The 27597-nt window shown below is 47.5% G+C and overlaps 1 protein-coding gene across 3 annotated transcripts in view; it reads left to right on the forward strand.

The window, feature by feature from the left end:
• The window catches only part of PRKG1 (protein kinase cGMP-dependent 1), a 442922-nt gene that overhangs the window by 10321 nt on the left and 405004 nt on the right, over positions 1-27597 (forward strand). The window contains exon 1 of one of the 3 annotated variants that reach the window (XM_065068160.1): positions 19921-20563. The exons of 1 other annotated variant lie outside the window; for it this stretch is intronic. In XM_065068160.1, the coding sequence (XP_064924232.1) occupies positions 20253-20563 (311 nt within the window). In that variant the 5' untranslated portion in view covers positions 19921-20252. Of the gene's footprint in view, positions 1-19920; positions 20564-21734; positions 21961-27597 lie in introns of those variants that run through there. One more of the 3 variants, XM_065068162.1, reaches the window with a different exon arrangement.

The raw sequence follows: 27597 nt of genomic DNA on the forward strand, positions 1-27597 counted from the left end.
CCTTGTCTTGCATTATCTTAAAGCCCCGTCTCACAGCTGGGTGATGTTGGGTATGTTGTTTGTGTCGCCATCGCTTCTGTGCCATGTGATGCCACGCTGACCACGTTGGTACTTCCACTTGGGTGGAAGGCGATAACTGTGGGCAAGTGGGATGAGCTTGCCTCGCTGACCCATACTTTTCATGTTCCTTTCAAGGCCAGAACTGGGTGTTAACTAACAGCACGAGATCTTTCCTTTCTTCACATTTATTGGCTTCTTTTGCAGTTTGATCACTGATAAAGTTGTTTAGAAGAGGGTAGTGGGACAGTTATTGCCTCAAAATAAAAACCTGGTTTAAATCTTGTTATTATTTACTTGGCAGAAATGTGTTTTCTTTTGCTGTGCTATTCACCTACTTGCAAGGAGCCCCAGCTGTGCCCCAAGCAGGAGAAGACAACCCTTCTTTGCTACATGATATTTGATTCCAGCTACCGTTACCTATAATTAAGGCATTTTGTTCCTAAATCCATACTGAAGCTCTGGAAAAAGCCCCCAGGAATAAGCAGCTTTCTGCTGGATTTGACTTGCCCACTTGGCCCAAGAGCTAGAATGGCTCTTAGGTTATGAAATGTAACATTCCAGCAAGGGGGCTTCTCTGCATAGGCTGTAATTGGGATTGAATGGTGGAAAAATGCGTTTGATGCTAAACATGGGGGATCTTGGTGGTGATGAACATCTTGTCTCCCTGGAGAGAAGAGACAAACATTGAGCACTTGAAGAAATGAGAAGTCTGAGCGTGGCAGATGGAGACTAACCCAGACCCAGTGTAGAAAAGAAGAAACAAGGAATAACTAAGCTCAGCACAAGGGAGGCAAAACCAGGCTTTGATGCTGGGGTGTGTTGCGTTTGCTTAACCAGATGTGATTTATCGGAATGTTTCCACCACAACGAGGAGCAGGGTGGAAGGTGCAACAGTCTTGGAGGAATTGCTGATTTCTTTTTGCTTGCATCTGCTTTTAGACCATTGAATTTAGCTTTGCAAACAGCAGAAACTCAGATGGGGCGATGGTACCAGGTTACGGCAGATCTCTGGGTCCGTACAAAGGACTTGGCAAGAGGATGAGTGTGAAGATGAAGCTGTAGAGCCTGTGCAAAGCAAAAGCAGAGATAGAGCACGGTGGCAATCTGTGCGGTAAGGGAAGAGGATGGGGAATAAATACGTGTACAATGGTTGGATTAATTATGGCGAGAGTCAATAATGGTATATGCAAATGGGCAGTGGCTTCATGACATGGTCAATGGGTAAGGTGACTTGTTTAATAAATGGGAAAGCATCAGCTTATTGAAAAACCTTTCAGCAAGGGAATTGAAACAAGGATGAGGCTCAGAGTGTAAATAAGGACAAGTAAAGGCTGTTGTTTGATGCAGCACAGCAAGATGCCATTTCCATTTCAGATGAAATCTTCCATTTTACCCGGTGTTATGGATGAATGGGGATGTGGCACTCAGCTGGACGCTGGTATTTGACGTGGGGGCACGGGGAGGTTTAGGTTTACCCTTTTCACAAAGTCTTGTGGGTGGTTCCGATGTCGTTTCAGCCTGAGTAGAGGGGAAAAAAAATCCTAACCTCAGCTTCTACAGGGAAAATTTTCATAGAATAACACTGTTAGGATGGTTTTTATCTGGAAAGTCCTTTGCTTTGGCAAATGGATTTCTTTGCCTCTGTTTTGCAGATGAAGAATGTGAATAACTTAGTGTGAGTGTGCTGCTAAGAGTGGGGTCAGGAGGAGACATCAGGTATCAACTGCATTTATGGCCATTGCTCAAAAATGGAGTGTGCTCCCCGCAGCTGGGAAAGCTCCATTTTTACCCCATTTTGCCTCCTTTCTGCTAGTGACAGTGCATAGAGGGGGCTTGTACAGTCACCTTAAAATCACCAGGGCCTCCCCTCCGTGGCATTATAATAATCACGTACAAAAAAGAAGTATGTTCAAAGCGAATATGTTATCTTTTGATGGGAGATGGCTTGTGGCAGCTTCAACCCAAAGCGTGTTCCTCTGGGGGAAGATGCTGGGAAAAAATGAGTTAAGCTGGTTGTGGATATTAGGGATATGAAATATCTTACTCCATAAAACCATGTGTTTGGGGGCAGGAGAGCAGAGACGCGTGGGAAAGGGAAGGGGAAATGGTGTCACGGGTCAGCCGAAGGCCAGTTTCACGCAAACTTTGTTGTCTGATTAATGTCTTTGGAGTCTGTGCAGCTGAATGTATCCTAAAGCCCTGATGAAGACAACCAGCCCATTGCAGAGACTATTTGCATCCAGAAGATGTTGAAACACTTGTGTCCAGCCCACCCAGCTCCTTCTGCTGCAGCTTTTTATCAGCTCTTGCACCTTTTTGACTGGGTTGACCCATAACTTGTAGTTGCTACTCGGATACCAGTAAGCAAGTAGTAATATAGCTGGTTTCCATCTTCCATGTTGGGTTGGTTAAATTCTGTATCAGGGAGGTGGTGTCTCCTTCTCTTTCATTCTGTTGCTAAATGTTAAGTAGCTAAAAATCGACTCTGTTCACAAGACTTGAAGTAAAATGTGAGAATACAGGAGGGGAAAAAAATCCCATTAATATATTGGTTAGTTGTGCACTGAAATATGACATTAATCTCCCCAACTAATGTTTCTTTGATTGCTCTTGCCTAAGCAAGAATGTGAAACAGTCCATTTGAGCTGTGTTTTTTTTCCCACAATGACTATTCTTCTGACCCCGTTCTGGGCCTGTGATTCATTAGGGACTGGAAGCAATAGTTACTTGCGTGGGAGTTGGATTTGCTTGTCATGCAATCATTTTCACATTGGGAGGCATCGTGCGGAGCTGATAAAGTCCGTACATCTGCATTCTACACATGTTTCCGGGCTGAAAAGTCTGCAGGATGTTGGGCTGACAGCGTTTGTAAGTTTAGCATGTAACCTTGAGTTAAAGAAAGAGGCTTTACAATCACATTTATGTCCATTTTGAGCCGTTCTAGCCTGCCTGAAAGGGGTTGTATGGCAGAAGAATGACTGAAAATTACTTAGATTTTCCTAAGTGGGTGTCTTATAAGGTTAGTGAGAGCAGCTGTGCTCATCTAACCTGATTTGTAGGAGATGGGTCATTAGCCTTTTTGGAGGTTTTGTTTTCACTAGTGAATTTCTGTCCCTAAAAACCCCATATATATATATATATATATATGTATATCTTCAGATTGTGGCTTAAAAATTTGCTGGCAACTGAGAAAGCACCACGACCCCTTGCAAACTGTTCAAAAGATCAATTGCCCGAATTGCTCTGCCTCAACTATTTGTTCCGCATTTCAAGCCTGAATTTGCCGAACGTCACGGTCCCGCTGTTCAATCCTGCCCCGGCTGTTTGGTGGGTCGGCCGCCTGTTCTCACACTTCTCCCAGCGCTTTTCTGATGGCAACTCATAGTTTTTAACCCCCCTCTTCGCTGAGATAAAATCCCCGGAGCTGGAGACACGCTCAACGAGCTCCAGTTTGTAACTTGGCCAGTTTACAGCAGCCTCATTACGTTACATGTTTTCTCAACCCGATTTGCAGGCGGTTCAATAAAACTTGCTAAGATATATTTTCTGTAGAGCCACGTAGGTTGGTATTTGTGATACTGCCTTAATTTCTTCAGCAGTTGAAAACTGCACACCCCCAAGGATGGCCAGGATCGATGTCAAGCTGACACAATTATTTGTGTGGTTCCATTTACCTGTTAAAAATCTTCATGGAGCACTTGCTTTCCTCTGGCCCTCCAAAATGCGTTTTCTTGGTATTTCAACACTTGCTGAAGCCCCTCAGCAGAGAAAATTCAATGGCTCTTTGCTCCACCTCTGGAAAGCCAGTGTATAAAGACCCGATCCACTCCGTTTTCCAATATTTTGGCTGTCCGTAATACATCACACTCTTATTTATCTGTTAAAACACTGACCCATGAGATCGGGTTTTTTTTGTTTATCCAAAGACTTGCCTGATAATGGATTTTGCCTTCCTAAGAATCCTGCAACCATTGGGTTTATCATTCCAATTGTACGACTCTTCCTGTCCCCTTCAATTAATGTCAATAAAGTGGAATTAGAGCAATTCTAGTTTTTATAGCCAGGCTGTGCTGTTGATGGGCAGGAGACTTTGCTCTCCAGCCCATAATATTTTGGCAAAGCTATGCTAACACTTTAGTTTTACTCTACAGAGGCCTTCCTTGCTCTCCTTTTATTTGAACACCTTCCTTCTTGGCATGAGGTGCCTGGTCCCAAGAGCAGAAGCAGGATCATCGGGATGGACTTGGGGTGGCTGAATATGTCTCCATCGCTCTATAGATGGGGCTACTGCTGGTATATTCTATATACGCTAACCTATCTATATACATAGATAAAATATATAGCTCCAACAGGCTATATATGTCTGTAAGAGTGTTATTTGCAGCTGCTGCACTGAGAACATGAGGATGACTTTGAGCTTGTGTGATTTCTTCTGCTCCTGTTAGACTCGTAAGATAGTTTGGGTTGAAGGGACTTTCACAGCTCGCCCAGTGCCACCCCAGCTATGAGCTGTAAAATGAAGTCTCTGGTGGTCCCATCACAAGTGTTTCTCTCACCAACCAGGTGGTTTTACTTTGAGGAGCAGCTGAGATGCTGCTGTTTGAAGCTCTTTCTGTTGTCTGAGTGTCGGTTTGCAGCAGAAGCTGCTTGAGCCTAACACTCTGCTAATGAAACTATTGAGATAATGATTTCCCAGTGCGGAGGAAACATCTTCCGCTGGCATTATCTTGGTCTAGCCTTCGGATCCATGCAATGATAATGGAATATTACAACCCGATTTCATGTGCTTAGACGTTGCCTTCATTACAAACAAATGTTCCCAAAGAATGAAATGTCATCCTATTACTGCCTGATCTTTAAAACCTTTAGGTGGTCTCTCATTTTTGCCTTTACAAGTAGAGTTTTCACTTGTATATGTTCAAAGACTTATCCAGCATAAAGTAATTACTGTGTTTATCAGTGTGCTAAAGCAGGCCTGGCACACTAAAATAAATGACAGTTTGCTGATCTTTAATCAATGAAAGCGTACAGGAGGTTAAACGCAGGTTTTTCTTTTGAAGTGCACTTCTCATTTAAGAGCACTGAAAGAAAATTCAGGCTTGAAATGAGAAACCATGCAGGTTTGTTTGGGAATTGGCACCTTCAAAACAAGATCACAAGCTGTGTGGAGGATGTACCACCAGTTCCAGGTCTGGTGGATTTGCCTTTTGAGAAGCAGTAGGACAAGAAGAAGAAATTCAGGGTGGTTTAAGGGACAGGTTGTTTGGTGGAGATGAGTGCTGGCCATGTTTCCTATGGACCTGTGTTGCCTTCCCCAGTAAAGAGGAGGGGAAGGTACTGGTTTGGATGGAGAGCGATGGTGTATGGTGCCATGGGAAAGGACCCAGCAGCCTGACACCGGTGGGAAAAGTTCAGTAAAAGGGGGTGTGTTTGCAGACTGCAGAGTAGATGTGCTTATTTAATCAGGTAATTAAATAGCATGTGTTCACGTGGATGTTACTTACGGGCTTTGAGATTTGCAGCTGGTGGACTCGTGCAATTGTAACGCCTCTTCCAGGTTGTTGCATGGCCACAACCAATAAACAGAAAGAGGAGAGAAACAAATCTTAAATTAAAAAGTCCTGGTGACCAGAAGTATGTGTGGAGAATGGACAGTATTTCAGATTTGCAGAGCTTCAGCAACGTGTCTTTAGTTGTAAAAATACTGATGCTGAGCTGAAAAGAGTGGCTAAGCAGGAGCTTTTGCATTCCAACTGCAATATGTCCCAGTGTAAGGATCTGCTTCCACAAGCAAATGGGAAATCCGAAGTTGTGTGTGACTTGTGGCACTGCTTAATGCCAGGACATGGACAGAGAGCCTCAAATAGTGGGGCAGTAGGAATAAAATGGTCACTGTGTGTTTCTCCGTATTGATAACTTACCTGGGAACACATGGACACACCTTGACCTGGAGTCTGAGCTCTGAAAACCCTGGCCTGATAGTAAAAGGACTAGTAAAACTGGATTATTTGACCTGTATTTTTGCACAGGCAATCTCTCCTTTATTTTTTTTTTATTGCTGTTGAGCTCAGATGAGCTTGGCAGAGTAGTTGGTAGCACAAGGAAAAAAGGGTTTGGTACCCCTGTGTGAGAGAACCAGGGTTGGGCTGGGTCTGGATGGAGCATTATTTTAAATCAGATTTAAGACCATGGTTAAATAGATGATATGGCATCTCCTTCCTGGCCACAAAGTCTTACTGGAGGGAAAGGAGATGTGGAAGAAAAGAGTAGATGTAAGTGTATGATGGGCAGCAATATTCATAAGCACCAGGGATGAAGCATAGCAGCGTTATCCACAGTCGCTGCCGAGGATGAGGGCATCGCATACGTCAGGTGTGGCCGGGCTCCATTCTTAGCGCTGGCTTAACACCTCCGATAAGGGAAGTAACGCTGCTGAGCAGGATCAGCCGAGGGTAACACAGAATATTAAAACCACAAGGTGTTATCTCCTTTTAGCCGTAAATTGCATCACAAGGTTGATGGCGGTCCCCAAATGCTGAGTTTTCCGGCACGTCCGCCGCTGCTGTGGTTATTTAATCCAGTGGGGAGGGAGTGACACTTGTTTTGCTCATGGCAGGGGTGGCGCTGGATGAGCTGGGAAGATCCCTTCAACCCAAACTATTCTGTGATTAAGGCAATGACAGACCCACATCTTGTAGCCTTAACTTAAATCACACATCCCTTAAGACTCTGGTGAAGGAGGTGAAACGCAGAGGACAACCCTTAGCTTAATGCTGGGAAGTGGTTAAAAATGACTCAAAAACATGATGCTTCTGTTGTCAGGAACTGGCTAAAAACGATCCAAATGTGACGCCTCAGTTGCTGGGGAATGGAGGGAGGTCATTGCAGAGGGAAAAGCTGGAGGGCTGCACAGACCCCAGGCTTTATGGGGAATGAAAAAACGCTTTCAGGTCTGCCTCCCCACCCTCTGTGCTCGTAAAATCACTCATAGACCAGAAACCTTTCAACAGATGGTTTGAATAAGGTAAAGTACATAGCCGGCGGTGCCCTTGGGTCCATCTGGGTAACCACACCACCCTCCCAGGAGCTCCACAGATGCAACCAGAGGTTGCGTTGGCCTGGGGGGACCACGGGAAGTTGAAAGGCCGCACTGTTCCGACACTGGTATTTTTATCCATTAAACCCTGGGGAAGAATTCCTGGGTGAAAGCTGCCAAACCCTCAAAAACAACTGTTAGGTGGGGAGAAGCATCTCCTGTGTGCTGACACACACGCTTTGCCCATGTGAAATATATTCCTGGCGGTGGCGGGAGGAGCCTGGTTCTTCATAGCAGCGGTAAATGGAGGCGACCTCGAATCATGGGGTCAGTTTTGGGCCCCTCACACCAAGAAAGGCCTTGAGGTGCTGGAGCGAGTTGAGAGAAGGGAATGGAGCTGGTGAGGGGCTGGAGCACAAGTGTGATGGGAGCGGCTGAGGGACCTGGAGGTTCAGCTGCAGAACAGGAGCTGAGGGGAGACCTTCTGATCTCTGAACTGCCTGAAAGGAGCTTGGAGCCAGGGGGGTCGGGCTCTGCTCCCCAGGAACAAGCGCCAGGAGCAGAGGAAACGGCCTCAAGTTGTGCCAGGGGAGGTTGAGGTTGGATCTGGGGAACAATTTCTTCCCCAAAGGGCTGTGGGGCATTGGAACAGGCTGCCCAGGGCAGTGCTGGAGTCACCATCCCTAGAGGTGTCTAAAAGATGCGTAGATGAGGTTCTCAGGGACGTGGGTTAGTGGTGGACTTGCCAGTGTTGGGTTAACGGTTGGACTTCATGATCTTAAAGATCTTTTCCAACCACAATTATTCTTTGGCTGCAACATCTTCCACACCAGCAACAGCAGTCAATGACCCCAAGGCAGAGGGCAAAAGGGAAGATTTGTGAATAAATATGTTTGGGCAAGAAAAAGATGGCTTGTTTGGGGCTTTTATAACACAAATCTTCTCAGCTGGGGTTGTGACTGGTACCTCAGAGGTCACCTGTGGAGGTGATGTTGGCGGAGGTGGCACCGTGAACCCTGAGTTGTAAGTGGAGATGTACGTGATTTACCACTTTGCTCAGCAGTTTGTTCTGATGGTTATTTGCCCTTTGTGTTCAAAACAGGGGCCTCATTGTTTTGTTCAAGTGAGCCTTCCAGTTCTGGCCAGTTGGTTCTTGTAACACCTTTCCCGGCTACTCTAAAAGTGCCATTTGATACTGAGCACTTCATCTACGTTATAGTGTCTAGATAATATCATGATTTTTTTCCCCTTAATTTTCTTCTTCTATAAGCTAAACAAACCAACCCCTTTCTGTTCTTCATAAAGATATCTGTTGGGTTTTTTTCAGCTCTCTGATGTTTGATGCCACCTTGAACAGCATCTCCAGCTGCTCAGTGTCCTCTCCTGCAGTGGGGATATAGGCACTGAGCCACCAATAGATTCATGTCGTTATTTCTCCATTTAGTAATTTTTTACTTACATGCTGGTCATAACATCACCCTCCAGTTCACACGGAGGCAGCTCTTCATTGAGGTCCCCACCAAAGCAAATGATGAGAGGTTATAACATCACCCTCCAGTTCACATGGAGACAGTTCTTCATTGAGGTCCCCGCCAAAGCAAAGGATGAAGGTAGAGAGGTTCTTCCTAGCAGGAGGAGGCCACCTTGGCTATTTTGGCAGCTTGCAAAGGGCAGGTGGTGGGATGGGCACAGATGAAGCTGTGGGTGGGTGATGTTCAACACACCCCCCCTATTTTTTTGCATGTTCTGGTGACCATTTTGTCACCATGTGGTCCTTTTCTAGCTGGAAACCAGCACGTGGATTACTGTAAGAGAAAATCATTGCAAAGATTATGGCGGAAGGATATCTGCTGACTTGCAATCCTTGCCCCTTAAAAGGTATTATATTGACGAGCCAAAAGGAAAAAAAAACAAACACAAATATAAAGGTGCTTAGCACGGAGATGAGGTTTTTCAGTTCCCTTTGAACTTGCTGGCATAGTCTATAAATCAAGGGCTGGACGCAGGGAGATTTAATGCATGATGCTTTTTGGGGGCTAAATGCAACCCTTCCCACTTCCCCACTGTGCTCCCGGGTGAAGCCCCGGGCACTCTCTGCCAGGTCCAATAACTGACTCCCAACAACTCCTTTGAATGAGCTGGAAGTTATAAATAATTAATACCTGTTAAATTATTCAAGCTGGAAATACGGTATATGAGTCCAGCAAGCTGATCAGGATACAAATGAGTAATTATGTTAATTAACCTGCGCAGCTAGCAGGAGCTACAATTAGTTCATGTTTTAGGCTCCTTCATGTTTTGTTTTTTTGGGAAAAGAAATGAGCCAAAACCAAATAGAAATAAACTAAAGCTACAGCTAGAAAATATGGGTTAAACGATGTGATTTGAGTGATCAAGAGACAAACTGCATTCCAATTAAATTGGATTGATGTTCAAATGGCCCCTTCTTTCCTTCAGGGGAGAAGCAGGGTACGTTTGTTTTAAAAAGCTTTAATCACTGCTCTCTGTAAGGACTTGAAGACTGAAAAGTGTTAGTAGCATGATGCAAGACGTTGTCCTCTGGATACTCTGCCCCCATCTTTGCACATTTCTACTGTTTCTTTCCTATGTGTTGTTGAAGGTGTAGGAGGATAGGGTGGGGAAAAAGAAACCCAATTCTTTAAACCCATTAACATCATGGAAGAAGTCTTAATAAGGATGTACAAATGGAAGGTGGCAGTAGACCCTGAATGTACGATAAAAGGCTTTTCCAGTAAAAAAAGTATTTAGTAGTTATGAAGGAAAACATTGCATTAATTCGAAGCTTTGAGTTCATGTAATTAGCGTTAACTGAGATTTTAGGACTGGAAATAGCCATTGTCTGAATGCTTTGTCAGCATTACTCTCTCCGGCCTCAGGAAAATGGGTCTTTTTTTCCCCCAAATTGGAACTTGTTGCATTGTAGACAGGTAGTTGATTTACACTATAGGACTTCATATGGAAATACATCCCCTCCGACTCTTTCTATATATTAATATGAGTGGGTATATTCGGATTCAGTTCTCTTTTTGTGTGGTTTTCATTTTCCCGTGCTGCAAACATGTCTCGGGCTCCTTATTTACCTGAGGAGGCATCTTCTGTCCTGATGCCTCAAAGGATATTTCAATAAGGCTGTTTGGGTCTAAAGGCAAATCTCCTGGAGGATTCCTGTTTTCCTCCTGTTTTCTTAATAAGCAATGCTCTCCTCTGTGAAGGTAATTCTTCGTTAATATTTAATTTGAATGGCTACAGTTTGTTATGGAATTGGAAGAAGCTTGCTAGAATGGGTCAATGAGAGAGAAATGAAGAAATCCTCTCCATTTCCCAAGACGCAATGGAAAAGTTCAGCATGTACCTCTGCTCTGAGCTTTGCCTCTCATCAAATAATTACCCAGGTGAAGTGAATTCTTCACTGGGAGCATCAAAATCAGCTTCAGCTCTAATGTTTTTGGTGAAACTTTTTAATAGGATGCACCAATATGCAGATTTCACGTGTGTATTTGCAGCAGTTGCAAAGAATGCCTTGTAATTAAGTAAGAGAAGAAGCAACGGGTGAGAGATGGACTTGATTCCATCAGTGGTCGTGTCAGAGTGTTACATCTGAGGAGTTTGGGAAGGTTTATTTGGAGGTGATGGATTAAATGCAATTGCAGTGATGTATGTATATAAGTATGGTGCTATTAGCGTAAGCTGTTTTAATTTAATTGACTTTTCTGAGGGTTTACTAGGGAATAGAAATGTAACATAAAAAGGCTCAGACTTGTAAAAATTTAAAATCTAAAGAAATGAGACTAAATAGAAAATTGTGGTATATAGTGAGGGTAAAATATCTTCCTTTTTCAGATTAGCCATTCAATCGGTCATGAACACTAAAAGATGGATATTTTGGGGTTTATGCGTCCTTCTATGTGCATGCTCAGAGTTATTGCCTGTTATGGTACCAGGTGTTGAGCCGAGAGCCAGGAATTGGTGCAAATCAATGATCTCCTAAGGTCTGTTACCAAATCAAAGAATTGATTCACACTTCCAACAAATCAGTCTGTCCTTTGCATCTCTTTAGGGGGAACGCATATAGGTGTGGTAAAGAAAAGCCACCTAAAATGTGGTGGCTGGTTGGCTGGGACTTGCAGGTGGAGTTGTTATATCTGACAGTTTGGTTACCAATTGAACTGAATGTTAAGGAGAAAGACACTGTGAGTCTGGTTGTTGTATGGGTTATTCAGAGAAGACAGTATGACAAATGTCTGCTTTTATATAAATATGCCCCTTAATATGCCACACATTCATTCCGTTAGAGCTGTGGTAGCTAACTTGAGAAAAACTATTAATCCCACCCTCCTGCCAAGAAAAAGGATATATGAATATCAATGGGAACTTAAAGCTGAGTTTGAGCAACACTCCTGGCCCACATGGTCTCTTTTTTTCTTTTCCTAATGCGTGCATGTTTTTGTTCCTCTATTGCTTTTTGATTGAGTGTTTTGGGGTTTTCCTTGAGGGGGAACATGATGTTTTATTGGGTGTTTTGTGGCGGTGCTGATTCAACAAGTGCTTGGCGTGAAGTTCGCAGCCGTGCACCTCGCTCTGGGAGAGCAGGGCAGTAGAGGGCAGGCTTACTCCTTGCGTTTGCTGTTTTCTCCTCTTAAAATAAATGAGAATTAAAAAGCAGGGGGAAAAAAAGAAGAATGTGGAGAGTGCTGTGGCTGCCAGAGCTGCAGGCCATGTAAGGGAACAGAGCGAGGCCAAACACCCCTGGCATGGGGAGGTGGCACACAGCGCTTCACGCTACGTCATGCCCGAATTATGAGTGGAAAACTGTTGTTTTGATGATAGTAGTGGCTTTTAAACAAAAAAAAAAAAAAAAAGGAAGAAAAAGGAAAAGAGTAGATTAAAAAAGAAACTGATATTGGTGTGTCTGTAAAGGAGCAGGGGGATTTTTGGAGGGCATTGTGGATTTGGACTCTTGTTCCAGACAGTGAAAGTATAAAGTCCGTTGCCTTCCTGTCTGCCACAATGCAGGTTTTTATGCTGGCTACCAGTGTCGATCCTTCCTATTCTAACAACATGAGACCCTTTCATGGCATGCCAGATGGTTTGAAGATGAGTTTGTACACTGAGCTTTGTGTACATGGCTTGTATAAATCAGGGCATGAAGAACTTGCCCTGTTGTTTGGGCCAAGTTGCTCAAGCAAAAGCACAGACAATAAAGCCTGAACAGAACAAGCTCTTGCAGAGAAGTAGCTTGTAAAAGGTCAACACCAACCTAGAAATCTTTCTTTCTAGAGCACAGAGAAGCAAAGTGCATGCTGCTTTTGCAGCATCATCACTTGTAAAGGGTTTTTCATCCTAGGTTGGAGAAAGCTCTCTTGAGTTGGTATCATCATCAGGAGTGAAAAGCAAGCTGTTCTCCACTCAGATCAAAGACTAGGAGGTGGTGAGGGAGATGTGCAGGGGCAAACCTTCCCAGTGTATTTTGTGGTGGAGAAGAGTTCATAGACTCATAAAATGTCCTTGGTTGGAAGGGACCCACAAGCATCATAGAATCCAACTCTGTCCCTGCACAGGATACCATGTGTCTGAGGATGTTGTCCAGTCTCCTCTTGAACACTCTCAGGTTGGGGCTGTGACACTTCCCTGGGGAATCTGTTCCAGTGTCCAGCACCCTCTGGTTGAAGAACCTTTTCCTTATGTCCAGCTGACCCTCCCCAGTACATCTTCCTGCCGTTCCTTCAGGTCCTGTCATTGGAGTTGCATAGGTGAACCTTCCAAGCATGTTTCAATGCACTATTTAATTAATCTTTTGCACTGGAGAGGAGCCAGAGTCATTTGGAGATGGAGCTGGCACCACAAACAACACTGCAGCCTGACTTGCCAATGAGCTGCAGTTGCCCATCCTCCCCCAAGACGCCACACAGGGAGAGCGAGGAGGGAGCCCTGCACCTCGCCAAGGGTACAGCTGCTGATTTGAAGCAGAAATTGTGCAAAGGTGAGAATAAAAGCGCTGCCCATCCCCAGATTCACCTGCCGCAGCAGGGCAGTCAATCGAAAGATGCTGGCGATGCTCAGGAAATCAGGCGAACACCGGCCGCTAATGCTCTGATGAGCGGAGCAATCAGTTCGAGCAAACACTGACAAAGAGAAAACTGTGAGCATAAACATTTTTACACACTCAGAGAGCCCAGCTTGATGAAGTTTCCCCGAGCATAAATAAGAAATAGCTGCAGAAGCCAGCGGAGTGCTGTAAAACCTTCGTGAAACTCAACATGAGCCCCTGTTAGCAGATTGTGCCTGGATGATTCACGGATATTTCCTTGGTGCCTTGACGAGCTGGGTCCTCTGTGGGACACAGCCCTTCATTCTGAGCCTTAAAGGATCACGGGGATCAACATTGAGTACAAACCTTTTCTGGAAACATTTTCTGCAAGGAAGGGTTTAGCATTGCTAGAACTGCGGACATAACCAGTTTTGGATACTGAAGTAAGAGACTGGTACTTCAGTATATGTTTATCTTAAGAAACACCAATGTGTTGTCCAGTCATGTAAAACACAGGCTTAAAATTTAGGCTTTGTGCTTATTGTTATAAATACCCGAAACATTCAAATAATAATTTTTAATAAGCGGAGGAGTTGATTTGGTTACATAAAGAGAATGGTGCACTTTTTCACAAGGCATTCATAGTAAAATAATGGTAAGGCACTGGTTATTTTCATATCGATGGTAGCAGAATACGTGTTTATTTCTAATTCAATTTCTAATACAAATGAATTGTTTTGAAGGGTGGATAAATCAACCTGACAGACCAAGGCAATTATAGTAGGTGAGCAGTGCATTACTGGCAAGGAGAGATAAGAAACACGGCAAGGTCCAAAAGGGTGATGAGAGTGAGCACCCAGAATTGCAAACGCTCTGGGCTGGTGAGTGGTTTGCTACCATTAAACCTGGGAAATTAAGAAATGGCATCAAGCAGCTTCAAAATCAGGCTGTGGAAACGAGCTGCTATTAATTAAAATAATTTGGAGGGCGGGGGAACAAGTCTCTTGCTGTTCGTACCTTCCTGAGTGCTTTGCTTTCCACCTCTTGCAACAAGAGGACCATAAGTGGAAACAATCAGCACATTGTGGAAGGGAACAGCGGTTGGAGGAAGGAAGAGATATAATTTTGTAGTGACAGCCAGTGAGTTCAGCTGTCTTTGTGCAGAGTTTTAAAAGTATATCATGAAGAATTGCAGGCTGGCCCACAAGGCAAATGTCAGTTTTGGTCAAGCCAAGTCTCCGTGGAAACCAGTGGTCTCAGGTACAACATGCGGCTCCCACCTTCCTTCAAACCTTTCAGCTTCTCCTAGTCCCACGGATACGTGCGTGAGAGCCAGAATGAATCTATTTTTCCAACTACGTCGACTGAGTTGATGTTGTTTTACAAGCTACACCTCTGTTATATCCTGTATCTCATGGCTTCGAGACTAGATCTGCATCCTTACATTTAGTTTAATTGGTCCCTGGGTTCATTTGCTGGTGGCTTAAGGCTGGAAGCAAAAGAAAACTACATTTCCAGGGCTCTCCTTGGCTAAAAGCTGCTTTTGCTCTACATAGTCAGTGCCCTGGGACTGCTGAGAAAAGCAGGGGCACAGTCAGCGTCTAATTGTAGTAACTGCAAAACAGCACTAAGTATTTATGTTGGCGGTTTGCAGAACAAGTTGCTGCTTAACGTGAGCCTAAAGAGACTTCTTAAGGCAGCTGAATCATTTTGAAGCTGCTTCTGCCTTAATCCAGCCCATGGGAAGATGTGCCTTAAGCTCTGCTCATGCCCGACCTTGCTGGGCAGTCCAGCTTTTCGTATTTATTGTATTCCCAACTTGAAAAAATATGGTCTTCAAACATGGGATTAACAGGTGAAATGCTTAATGAAGATGAGGTTCTTAGGGACACAGTTTTGAGGTGAACTTGGCAGTGGTAGGTTAATGGTTGGACTTGATGACTTTTCCAACCAAGACAATTCCATGATTCTGTGAACCAGCACTGAAGTGAAGGGATGTGGGGACCCATGGCCACCACTTGGAACCATCTAATGGGGTGAGCTGTTGAAAATCCAGCTTTTCCATGTGATTGTGGCTTTAAAGAGAGGCATCTCTCAACTAAAATGTATCAGATGCTTTTCAGAGGACAGAGGATTGGTGGTTTTCGTAGACACATAGCGCTGGCGTGAACAGGGTCTTGTTAATGGGGAAAGGAAGTCAGAGAGGCTGTTGTGGTTGCTCTAATGGAAGGAAAAAGCTTTGAAGGGCTTGTTGAATGTTTATTCAACTTCTGGATGTTGAGAAGAATTTATTTCGCAATTTTTATGTAAAACTCATATTTCTCCCATAAAGATGACTGATTCTCTTACCACCCAACAGGAACCACAGGCGCAGGTTTTCCTCCAGCCTGGAAAAACTATGAGAGGAGCGTTATCTCTTACCTTGCCAGTGCTTTAGGTCCTTTGTGCCATCTATTTTTCTTGTCAAAGAGCCCACGAAGGAGAACAGGAAACGCGAAATTTAAATCTGATTCTCGCACATGCATCTGTGCACGCGAGGCCTTGAAACCACTGTGTTACATGGATAATTCTGTACTATTATAAACTCAATGTCTCATCTTTTTGCCTTGCATGACACAAACATTCATTTTTGCATTATTATGTATGCCCCGATGTGATATAAGAAGCTAAATATATTACCAATTGCAGATACTATTTTTTCTGGTGCACTCTACTCCAAATGATCCTCATCCTGGGAGGATTTCCTGGGCAGGCCGGAGCGGTTGTCTGTTCTTCACAAGAGCTACTTTTCTGTGTTTCTCACTGATAATGGAAAGAATCTACATACTAAAGGAAAATCCTTGAGATAATCCAGTTGAATTGTTTATTTGACTTTCAGCACTTGGGAATCAATGGGGTTTGAAAGACAGCGAGGGAGCCCAGCCCTGGATATTTGCATCCCTTCCATGGGGAAGAACAAACAGGTTTCAGCTTCATTTTCAGAGGCTTCAGAAAGGGCCAAAATAAGAGGGAATGTTCAATGTCACGAAACTATAGGACTTATTTTTGGAGATAAATACTGCCAATTCCTGCTCCTTGGTCTTGACGAGGCTGCTTTGACATGGTAGTTCCAGCCTCCCCCCCACCCTTGGGGGCCAAATTATTTTCCAGTTGCCCTGTGCAAATCTGTAGGGCACCTTGGCCCCAGAAGGAGCTACTGGAGGCACTATCGTTTGGGGCAAAAGGCAAAAAGAATGGCCAACTGTGCCCTGGGGAGGAGTCAGATGAGCTAATGTTTCAGTAGGTGGCACTCCTGCCTCTGCCTCGGCGACTGGAGTGAATTTTGGGTGCATGGGGGGCAGCATCCCACAGAGGAGACATGATGACTCCCCAGGGTGAACGGCGACTCAGTTTGGTTATAACAGGCTTTTTGCAGGAGTTCAGCTCCTATCCTTGCAGCTTTCCTCTAGATCTTCCTGTATTTTCAGTATTTCCCTTCTGTATTTGTAGTCTTTCCTCCTTCACATTGTAAAGGTGTTGCTGTGAATATGCACGTAGCGAACACGTTTGGCTTTGCAAGTGGCTGCGTGCCAGCGCCGAGCAGAGTCCCCTGGGTCACACACCTTCCAAAATGTGCACCGAGCCCCCACCTGCAGGGAAATGCAGTGCAAAATCCAGGCTGATCTGCTCCTGTAGGTATTTCAGGTGAAGAATAAGGATTGGCATTGGAGTGGATTAGAAAATACATTGTTCCAGGATAAGGGAAAATATTTATGTATGTACTTGGTGACTCTTCTCTGGCCACGCTGTCCAGAGCTGTAGCAAGGTGACATTTGCCTGTCAGCCATCCTGCTTGCTACCTGAACTTTGATTGGCAAGCCCAGGGAGATGTTTGCAGAACAGAGAGCTTTCAAATATGTTTTTAGCTTGGAAGATGGCAGCTGAGTGGGTGCATTTGGTGACAGATGATCCTTGAAAAGTTTAGAAGCAAAAGCTATTAAAACCTAGGAGCTGTGCAGAGAGGAAATATTGTGAGCGTATCAGAGACTGTTCGAAAAGAAGAAACATTTCTGTTTTGTGTGATTCTGGCACGCTGCGTTTTGGGGCAGATAGGGCACCGTCTGCAGATGCTCTTTTTGTTTTGGCTTCGTGCTCACTTGACATCCAGGCACAGCATTGCAGCAGCTGGATCAGAAAAAGGCTTTGGGATGACTGTAGCCAGAGGCTCCCTTAACAAACCTTCGCCCTGTCCTCCTGAAACCCAAGCCAGCCGGTGCATTCCTGCCATTCTTCTCCCTAAAGCCGTTTCTTTCCGTTCGCTGGATCAAGAAGACAAAACAGCTGCTTGGAGAGTCTGAAGCTTTATCAGGAACTTTCAGTGGAAAAGAATGGGATGGGAGGATTTATTTTTACCCTGAGATCTCGGAGTTTACACGGCAGCCAGCACCAGGAAAGCCTGAAGTGTGAACCGTAGGGATGGGATCTGGCAGAGCAGCGAACAGCGGAAAACAGACAACTGCTGCTGCCTCCCCGCAGCAGAATCCGGCTGTCAGGTTGTGAAGCCCTTTGGGCTGCTTTGGCCTCATCCTTAAATCAGGCGAGCCCAGCTTTAGATTGATAGCTGCTGATTATAGTCCCAAATCGAAAACTGAGCCATAAAATCTCTCTTTAGACCTCACGGGTCTTACGAAAACTGCTTCCCATCTGCAAATGAATATTTTCTTTAAATATATCTAGCTAAATTCCCCGCCAGTTTTACTTCCTATAACTTCTCATGGTTTTGTCCAGATCCTTTCTGATCTAGGTACCGTTGTCTCAGTCCCAGGCTGGGCACCTCTAATAGAAACCAAGTAATGTGGCTTTGCTGCTTGTCATTGAGAAATTACGCACCAGTGTCCACCCAGGGCTGTTATTCTTTGGAAGCCTGGTCGACGTGGCTTAACCATATCCCCGTCTCCCTCATCCAGAAGCTGGCATCACATCCTATGGGGGGAAACCAATAGAACTTTAAGCATGTCATCTGAATGCTCTTAAAATATTTTATTTATCGTTGATTTCTAGTTTGTAGGCAGCAGGAGCGTATCTATGTAACGCTGGTCCTTAAATTGGAAATGTTCAGAAGATAGTTGGTGCTTTTGTTCCTAGAGAGTTATGCAAGATTGAAATGGAGGGAATATAGAGTAAAAAATGCTGTCTGAGCTTAAAGCGCTTTGGCAACCCGTGAAAACAAGCAGGGAACTTTGCTTTTGCGCCTGGCACATATGCATCAAAGGGACTGAAAACTGAAACTGAAAACTGAACCCTGAATCAGATTTTGTATAACCTGATTTTTTCACGTGCATCTCCAAAAATGCAGGAAGTACCAAACATGTCAAAGAACCTGCAAAGGCTCGTGCTTATGAACAGAGGTCAGGCCGTTGCAAACAACAGCATTGAGCAGGGAGCAGTTGGAATTCCTCATCCGTGCTCTTTTTTAAATTTTAATTTATTTTATAGAGACCATCTGCAGGTTGAAGGCTGGAACCCTGGACTCAGCCAAGTGTCAGTATGTAACAGTAAGAAACAGCAACACAAAGAGCTCAATCCCATAAACACGGTCTCTGTCTAGCTGTCTCTCATTTCCAGCTAATGCCCCGATGGGAGGCCTAGACACGCTGCTAACAGCAGATACAAACATGTAGGTACCACCCACATCCAAAAAATGTATCTATGGCTACATCCTACCTCTCTCCTCCCCAAATCAAACTCCCAGAGAGGGAAATGGAGCAGCTGTTTCTGCTGCCCTGAAAACATCCGAGCACAAAACTGTGCCCGTGCCCCAGCGTTTCAGGCCGCCTGCGCCCTAGCTGGGTTCTGGGGGTTTTTATCCCTGACCCTTCCAGACTGTGCAATGTTATCAGGAAACCCCTAAACCTGCTAGTTTCTTGCTCTCAGATCCCTCTTTCTACCTCGGAAAGCAAAACCCAGGAGCCGTGTTGTCACGATGTGCATCACTGTCCTTTCCGTGCCTGGCCAACGCAGGCAAGGCAAAGGCAAACAGAACCGTTTGGCACTGAGGGCTCAGCCGATGCGGCTCATTTATTTTATTTTGTTATTTTTGTGCTGCAGAGCTGTGGACTGTATCACGCAGGTAGAACCGGCGTGCAGCGGTCTGTTGGCACACAGAAAATCCTAGTGCATGAGGCACCGCGCTTGCACGCTGGGAAAATCCTATTGCGTTTGGTATGGGAGAAAGAAGCTTATGCTTTCGTGTGGGTATTGGGGCTACACAGTCTATTTCCCGTATTTTAAGTTAGTTTTTTGGTTTGATTTTGTTTTGTTTTGTTTTGTTTTTTAGTGCTCTAAAACCCCTATGCCTCTAGGCTTTTTCAGTGCAGACATACTTGACCGATATCCACATTAAAAACTGGGTTTTTGGAGCCTGGAGCTTGCTGAGGCTGAGCAGGAGCCATGCCAGGCACTGGCTTGTGCTTTCACTCCGAGAAGGCAACAGAAATTGGCTGTTTAAAGAAAATTTTAAAAAAGTAAATGGGAGGTAAAGTGGGCAAGTTCTGTAGGGAAGAAGCAGCACCCTTGGCTGGAGCAGAGGAGGGGAAGGGAGAGGACCAGGGGCCACCCCGAAAGCGGGACGGAGAGTGCAGGTTTGTGCAGGGGCTGCACCCGTTCGGTGGCCTCCGCCTGCAAAAGGCCGGGAGGGGAGGGCTCGGCACAGGCTCCCGGCGGCGGAGCCCTCCCGCAGCCCCGGGGGGAGCCCCCTCCTCCCCGCACCCCCCTCCGGGCGAGCCCGCGGGGCTGTGGGCGGTGCGGGGAGTGCATGTGCATCCTCGCCCCTGCCTCCCTCCCCGCCGCCTTCCCTCCTTCCCTCCCCCTCGCCGGGTGCGTGTGTGTCTCCCGCTCCCTCTCCAGCTTTAAGCCTGACGCAGGCGGCTCGAAATCGCCCCTAACAACCCGGCTCCCGGTGCCGGCGGTGGGGGGTCCGGCTGCGGCGGGGCCCCCGGCGGGCAGCGCCGGGCCGGGCTCGGAGCGGGGGGGGTGGAGGAGAAGTTGGCCCAAGTGCGGGGAGGCGGCGGGCGGCCCGGGGGGGGAAAGTTGCCGGGAGAGGCGAGGGGCGAGCGAGGCGGCAGGACTATGGGCACTTTGCGGGATTTACAGTACGCGCTGCAGGAGAAGATCGAGGAGCTGCGGCAGCGGGATGCGCTCATCGACGAGCTGGAGCTGGAGTTGGACCAGAAGGACGAACTGATCCAGAAGCTGCAGAACGAGCTGGACAAGTACCGCTCCGTGATCCGGCCCGCCACCCAGCAAGCACAGCAGCAGAGCGCCGGCACCTTGCAGGGCGAGCAGAGGACCAAGCGGCAGGCGATCTCGGCCGAGCCCACCGCTTTTGACATCCAGGATCTCAGCCACGTCACCCTCCCCTTCTACCCCAAGAGTCCACAGTAAGCAGGGGGTTCACCGCGGGGACCCACGGAGCGCTCCGTGCCTCGCCCCTCGCCGCGCTCAGCCCTTCTCGCCCCCTTCTCCCCTCGCTGCTTGCGGGGCAGCCGCCGGACGCCTTTTTCCCTCCATCCCCCGTCCTCACTGCCGCCGGCCGCCGGGGAGGGACCGGGGATGGGGAGGCGGGGGGCGCGGAGCGGAGCCCCGAATCGCGGCCGCCCCGGGTGCCGCCCGCCCCCGCGCCCTACCGGGTGGGAAAGTTGCGGGCTCCGGGTCTGGGATGTGCGCCAGGAGCGACCCCCGAGGCGGGGGGAGAGCCGCGCTGCTTTCGGACCCGGCCGCCCCCCAACCCGCCGGGGGAGGCCACGGCTGGGGCTCGGGCAGGGGCGAGCGGCCGCCGGGGGAGTTTCTGCTGCCGGCGGGTTGAACCGGAGCGTATCGCAGTGTCGGGGGCTCAGCCACGGCGAGGGGGGACAGCAGAAACCCGGGGGTCTCTGTCCTCTCGGGAGGAGCCGCGTCCTGCTGGGAGCCATTCACAGGGCGGGCAGGGAAACTTGTGCGGTGCCCGGGTCTCCGGCAGCCTCCTGGCCGCCCTGCCTGGCCCCCCTTGTCCCGTGGTTGATTTTTGGGGGGAGGGAAGGCAGTGGCAGGGGCTTGTTGCGGTATGTTAGTCCGATGGAGGCTGTGCGGGGGGCGGCGGGAAGGGAAAGTTGCGGGGAACCTCGGCTGCCAGCACACCCGGGAGATGCTCTGTCCTGGTTTCACACTTGCCGCAGACGAGGGAAATTACAGCGATTTAATGGAGAAAACTGAGACCTTGCAGGAGAGAAATCACCTTCTCCCCCTCCCCGCTTAATATCTTTTCTTAGCCAATAAATTGCAATGCATTTGGTCCAGCACTCCTTAAGGAGATAAAAAAAGAGATGATCCGCTGCTGAAGTGCCTGGCTTCGTGTGCAAGTGCAGCAGAGGCCGGGCCGGGGCTGCCGGCAACCGGGGCTCGACCTCCCCGGCGGACAAACCCGCCTCCCCTTTGCGGCCGACATGTTCGTTGCCGGGTGAAACGGGAGCACTGGGGTCGCGGGGATGGCGGGAGCCCGCCGGGCAGCCGGGATTGCTCTTGTCCTGGCTGGGCTGCGGGTGCAGGTCACCGCACGCTGCTCCTCGGAGCACATGGCGGATGGGCCCTCAGCCTCTCGACGCTCTCGGGAGCGCTTCCCCAGCCCCGCACGGGTGCAGGTTTATCCCCGGGGCGGGGCGATGGCGGGCGGGTGGCACAGGTGCGGCGGGTGAGGTGAAGCACCTGTGAGGGGCGATGCCCAGGTGCTCGCCATTGCCCTGACTGGGGATGCTGGAGAAGCAGTTGCCAGCCCGCCGCCGGGACTCGCTTGTTTCCTCCGGTAAGCTACGAGCTGGGGTCGGGACCGGGACCAGGGCCGGGTGGTGCGGCCGGCCCTGTCCGCGCAGCCTCAGCCGTTCCCGCCGCCATGGCGGGGCCCCGCCGTCTCCTGGCAACCGGCTGCCCAGGAAGCACGGCCGCCATGGGCCCCGGGACCCCCGGCCGTGTGGCGGCTCCCCTGCCCGCTTCCCCCACCCCCTTCCCGCCGCCGTTTCTCCACAGATATTTTGCCCTTTTAAGGCGAACGGCCGCCTCTCTGGATTCAAAAGCGCGGTGGGGAGAAACTGTGGTGGACCAAAAGAAAAACAAACCCCACAACACCCCCAAAAGTGGAGTGGGTTCTGTCCGGTGGAAGGGTGGGCTGCCACATGTGTCTGCTAAACGTGTGAGGAGGATAAGGTGGCCCATTAGTTTCCTCAGTTGTAACTATAGGACAGCATGTTGTGTCCAAAAACGTTTATTTTTCTGTCGGGGACACGTAAGCGCTTGTTCCTTGGTGCCTTCGAAGTGTGACCGGAGCCCCACGGGGCTTGAGGAAATACTCTGGGTTTCAGCAGAACAAGCCTGGAGGTTCTGCTGTGTAGAGTGAAACACGTAGCAAGCCTGTTGAACCCTTGAATTAGCATTTTCCTGCTTGAATTTTAATTGCTTGTTGTGTATACGATTTGCTGTAGTCTCATGTGGAGCACACATGCCGCCGCCCTGGGGGAGAATTTCATTGTATTTCTGTGGTCAATATTCTAATAGTATTTACAGTATTTAAGTCAACTTGTAGCTTCAGATCATAATCACTGAGGTGGTAAAGATACTCTCTCACAGCCTCAGGAGCACATGATGCTCTAGGAAGCGTTCACTCTTCTGCTTGAGCTGTCATGTCACAGTGATGAGGAGCCCTCCAAGCCTCGTGCCCAAGGATGGACACCAGCTGAGGTGACACAACATCACAGGATCACAGAGTGTCAGGGGTTGGAAGGGCCCTGGAAAGCTCATGCAGTGCAATCCCCCATGGAGCAGGAACACCCAGATGAGGTTACACAGGAAGGTGTCCAGGCGGGTTGGAATGTCTGCACAGAAGGAGACTCCACAACCTCCCTGGGCAGCCTGGGCCAGGCTCTGCCACCCTCACCAGGAAGAAGTTTCTTCTCAAATTTAAGCGGAACCTCTTGTGTTCCAGCATGAACCCGTTACCCCTTGCTTGTCCTATCATTGGCTGTCACCAAGAAGAGCCTGGCTCCATCCTCCTGACACTCCCCCTTTATATATCTGTAAACATGAAGGAGGTCACCCCTCAGTCTCCTCTTGTCCAGCTCCAGAGCCCCAGCTCCCTCAGCCTTTCCTCACACGGGAGATGCTCCACTCCCTTCAGCATCTTTGTTGCCCTGCGCTGGACTCTCTCCAGCAGTTCCCTGTCCTGCTGGAACTGAGGGGCCACAACTGGACACAATATTCCAGGTGTGGTCTCCCCAGGGCAGAGCAGAGGGGCAGGAGAACCTCTCTGACCTACTGACCACCCCCTTCTAACCCACCCCAGGTACCATTGGCCTTCCTGGCCACAAGGGCCCAGTGCTGGCTCATGGTCACCCTGCTGTCCCCAGGATCCCCAGGTCCCTTTCCCCTACACTGCTCTCTAATAGGTCATTCCGCAACTTATACTGGAACCTGGTGTTGTTCCTGCCCAGAACATTTTCTGGAGATAGACGGTCATCTTGGGCACTTGCCTAAATCTGTAATGGCACTGATGAGCACTTTTAATTTGAGCATCCCCATGGAAAGGAGGACATGGCCACCTAAATAAAGGAAAACAGGAGCGGTGTATTCTGCTTACTTGCAGTTCTTGTTATTAAAATACAATCCAGGTGACCTGTTAGTGGTGGAGGTACCTGGGAGGCTGAGGAAGCACAACTGCTTTAGTTTCTTCAGGATCATTAATATCTAAATTTTGCTTTTTCTTATGCTTTTCTACATGCTTACATAGTGCTTGTGGGTGGTCCTTGTCTCAGTTTAACAAATGTGACACAATCTCGATGACCTTTTGATATTCAAGATAACTGTGGTGGTACTGGGGGGTTAAGGTGGAGAGGACCTAGAAGCACAACAGGAACTACCGAAATATGGAAAGAAGGGTTAGCTTTTTTGCCCCGTTCATGCCAGACCTCAGTGACTCTTGAGGTAATGGCAACCAGCCTTTGGTTTTGGTAAGCCACCAAAATATAGCCTGGGTTCCAGCTTCATACAGGAGTAGGAGCACCAAGAGGACCCAGTGGCCAAGTGCCTATGGAAGCTGCTGTGATTCCACACAGAAGATTCTGGGTTATAAACCGGTTAGACTCTGAATGGCTTTTAAGTGTGAAAGTAAATTTAATTGCCTTGTATGGAGAAATAAGATTAAATTTTCTGCAAGATCTTACTTTGCACGCAACCCCACCATTAAGGTCCATAATTTAAAAAAAAAAATATATCTGTTTCAGAGCATTAAGAGTTTTAGTTGCTGTTGCAGGGTTGGACTTACTTTGCCTCTAAGCTTTTTTTGTTTTAATGTGAAATGGGACTTTGTGAGTTCGCATGAGGAGTTTATAGCTAAAGCCTGTGGAGGGACACATCCTGCCGTTTTCTTCCAAGTTACGAGACCAGTGAGAGAAGTCAGGCATTGGCATCTTTATCAGTCTTCACATTCAAGTAACTAGAAGGCGGTTGTCTAAAATAAGTGGCTTTTACTTTCCCCTCCCAAAGGAAAGAAGTGACTGGAGTTAAGTGGGCACGGGCCGTGGAGAAAGCTGGATGGTTTTCCACGGCAGAAAAATGCAGCGAAAAATCCCAATCTCCTCTTAATCTTCTAGAATCTGTTTGTTTTTCCGCACCTCTGACCTCTTGCAGGATATATCCTGGCTGCTAACAGCCTGTCGGCATGAAAAGAATACTGCCAGACCAAGTTTGTACCAGCTGTTAACTCCAATTAAGATTTTACAGAGCTGCAGACCAAAGAATGGCTTTTTGCAGAACAAAGGATAGCTTTTTTTAACCAGGAAGCTGTAACTCTCATCTTTTCGCTTTTGGTATTTTGTACTTGCTGTGGGAAAATACCTAAGACTTTCATTTCAAAAGGCCGTTTTGTTTGGTGATTGGCAACAGCTGTATGCTTTTTTTGGAGGGCTGTGTAATCAGCATATTTTGTTTTCCAGAAGGGAAAAGAAAATGTAGAAGCAGAATGTAAAACAAAGCAGAGAGCTGGGGAGAGGGAAGAAATGTATAGGGCCTGATCTTATCAGAGGTGGTGTGTGTCCCGTTGTTAACTGAGATAACGGCAAAATGCTGTGTCATTTATAGAAAATGTTGAGTAAGATGAAAAATGACTTGTTTTTGTGAGTTAACAGACTTAGGAATGCTTTGAATGTAAAGTTGGGGAATCTGCCAAAATACCAGAGATTTGTATTTTGGGGGAGGAGCAGCCTGTGAGTGGTATTTAAGAGTTCTGGTTTAAAAAAAAATAGAATACTTGGTTGCATAGCCTTAGGGAAAGTACAACATACATAGAAGAGATTTAACAAAATCCCTTCAACGGCCAAATTGGCTCTTTGAAAGCAAATATGTATGTTTTCTGTGGACTAGAGGCATATTTTTAAGCAATCACAATAGTACTAAAACCCCCAGAAATATTTGAAAAGCACTTCATACTTGGAGCGTTTGCATGAAATGATGTGCTGGTGTTTATAAATGTTACATATGCTGCGGTACCCAGGAGCCATTCATTAATTAAAACTCTCAATCTATAGCGCTGAACAACCAAGACAGCCCAAACCTCAACCTCTTTTCTTAACCCTCATGCTTTCCTCTTTCTAAAATAATTTGGAGTGTGGTTCTAACACACTTCAACCCCTAGAAACTGATGGCCTGAGGGGCCTGTGATGGGGAATGGAGACGTCCTCCCGCCAGGATTGCGTTGGTGTCAGACAGGAGCTGTGACAGCAGATTAGGGATGGTGGCCTCTGGAGTCCCCTTACTTTCTGGTTTTGGTGTCACGCTGCAGAAAATGTCATTTAGGCTAGATATTAGAAAGCAATTCTTTACAGAGAGAGTGGTCAGGCATTGGAATGGCTGCCCAGGGAGGTGCTGGACTCACCGGCCCTGGAGGTTTTTAAGCTGAGATTGGACATGGCACTTAGTGCCATGATCTAGTCAATGGACTGGAGTTGGACCAAGGGTTGGACTTGGTGATCTCTGAGCTCTTTTCCAACCCAGTCGATTCTGTGATATCAAAAGCAGTCAGCAGCGGTGGATGTAGGGGTGCCACCTTAAGTTTGTGTTTTGCTATCGAGATGTAATTCGGTATGATGCATCCAGCGACCAACTGAAATGTGTTTATTGTTTGTTTAAGCGTAATTAACTTTTATGTGCTACGTGATATAGCAGTGAAATCCATCTGAATGCAGTTTCACTTTGTTCTGAAGAAGAATTTATGTGCCTGGAAAGATCTGCTAATTCTTGATTAAATTGTAGAATGTCCTGAGTTGGGAGAGACCCGCGAGGATCATGGAGTCCAACTGCTGTCCCTGACCAGGACACCCCATAGGTCACCCTGTGTGTCTGAGGACATTGTCCAGTCTCTTCTTGAACACTGTCAGACTGGGGCTGTGACGCCTCCCTGGGGAGCCTGTTCAGTGTTCAGCACCTCTGGGTGAAGAACCTTTTCCTCATGTCCAACCTGAGCCTCCCCAGCACATCGTCCTACTGTTCTCTCTGCAGTGTTTGTGGGTTTTTTGGTATGCAGGATTTAGGGGGTTAGGAGTCTTCTGCTACATGTTGAGTGGCGATGGGGCAGCGTCTCTCCACAGGTAGGATGTCTGCGAGAGATGATGATGTGCCCACCGATATGAGATGAGGCCAAGAGCGTTGTGGTGGGGAATGACCTCTCTTAGGCCTGTGCTGAGCAGCTTCCCACTCATCTTGGCGGCTGACAAGAGGTCAGATTGACTTTTCTCCTGCCACGGTGCCGCTCAAACCCTATCGTGTCGTTGGTGTTCGGCTTCAGCTGGTTGATTTGTGCGGACAAGCTCCTTGATGCTCTGAAGGACAACCTGCCTCTGTAGCAAGTGCTGCGGGACCTGGGTACATGGGACTTGTACCCACTCAGCAGCCCGGTCCTAAACTCATCTCTACGCTGGCCAAGGCAACTTGGCAGAGTTGCTTTGTGAACCGACTCTTCACTCCCCAAACACCCAACTTGCTTCGCTTCTGTTCACGTAGCCGGGCTGAAGGCAGAGCCTCCTCGCGCTTCAGAGGGATGAGTTGTTATCGTGAGGGATGCTATGCTTCCTGTCAGAAGTTTGAACGCGCGACGTGTCAAGGATAGCGGCGGATGCGAGGCAGTCGGATGTTATTTTCCGCTGTTTTGACAGGCCTGGCTTGGCGGTGGTGGTGCTGGGGCTTTCCTCTCTGCCAGAGACGCTGTGTGACTCACACCCGGCGCCTTTGCTGCTTCACGCCTCGTGGAGTGGCAAGCGTGAGGTTGCTGGTAGTTTGGCTCTCCGTAATTCAGCTTTCTGAGGCTTTATTTACTAACGGCAGTAAGGAATAACTGTGATGCATTTAGTTACTATGCAGAGGACAAAGATTTTTCTCTATTGACAAGTAGTGTTCTGGG

Source organism: Columba livia, chromosome 6 (assembly GCF_036013475.1).
Source record: "Columba livia isolate bColLiv1 breed racing homer chromosome 6, bColLiv1.pat.W.v2, whole genome shotgun sequence".
Classification (NCBI taxonomy): Eukaryota; Metazoa; Chordata; class Aves; order Columbiformes; family Columbidae; genus Columba; species Columba livia.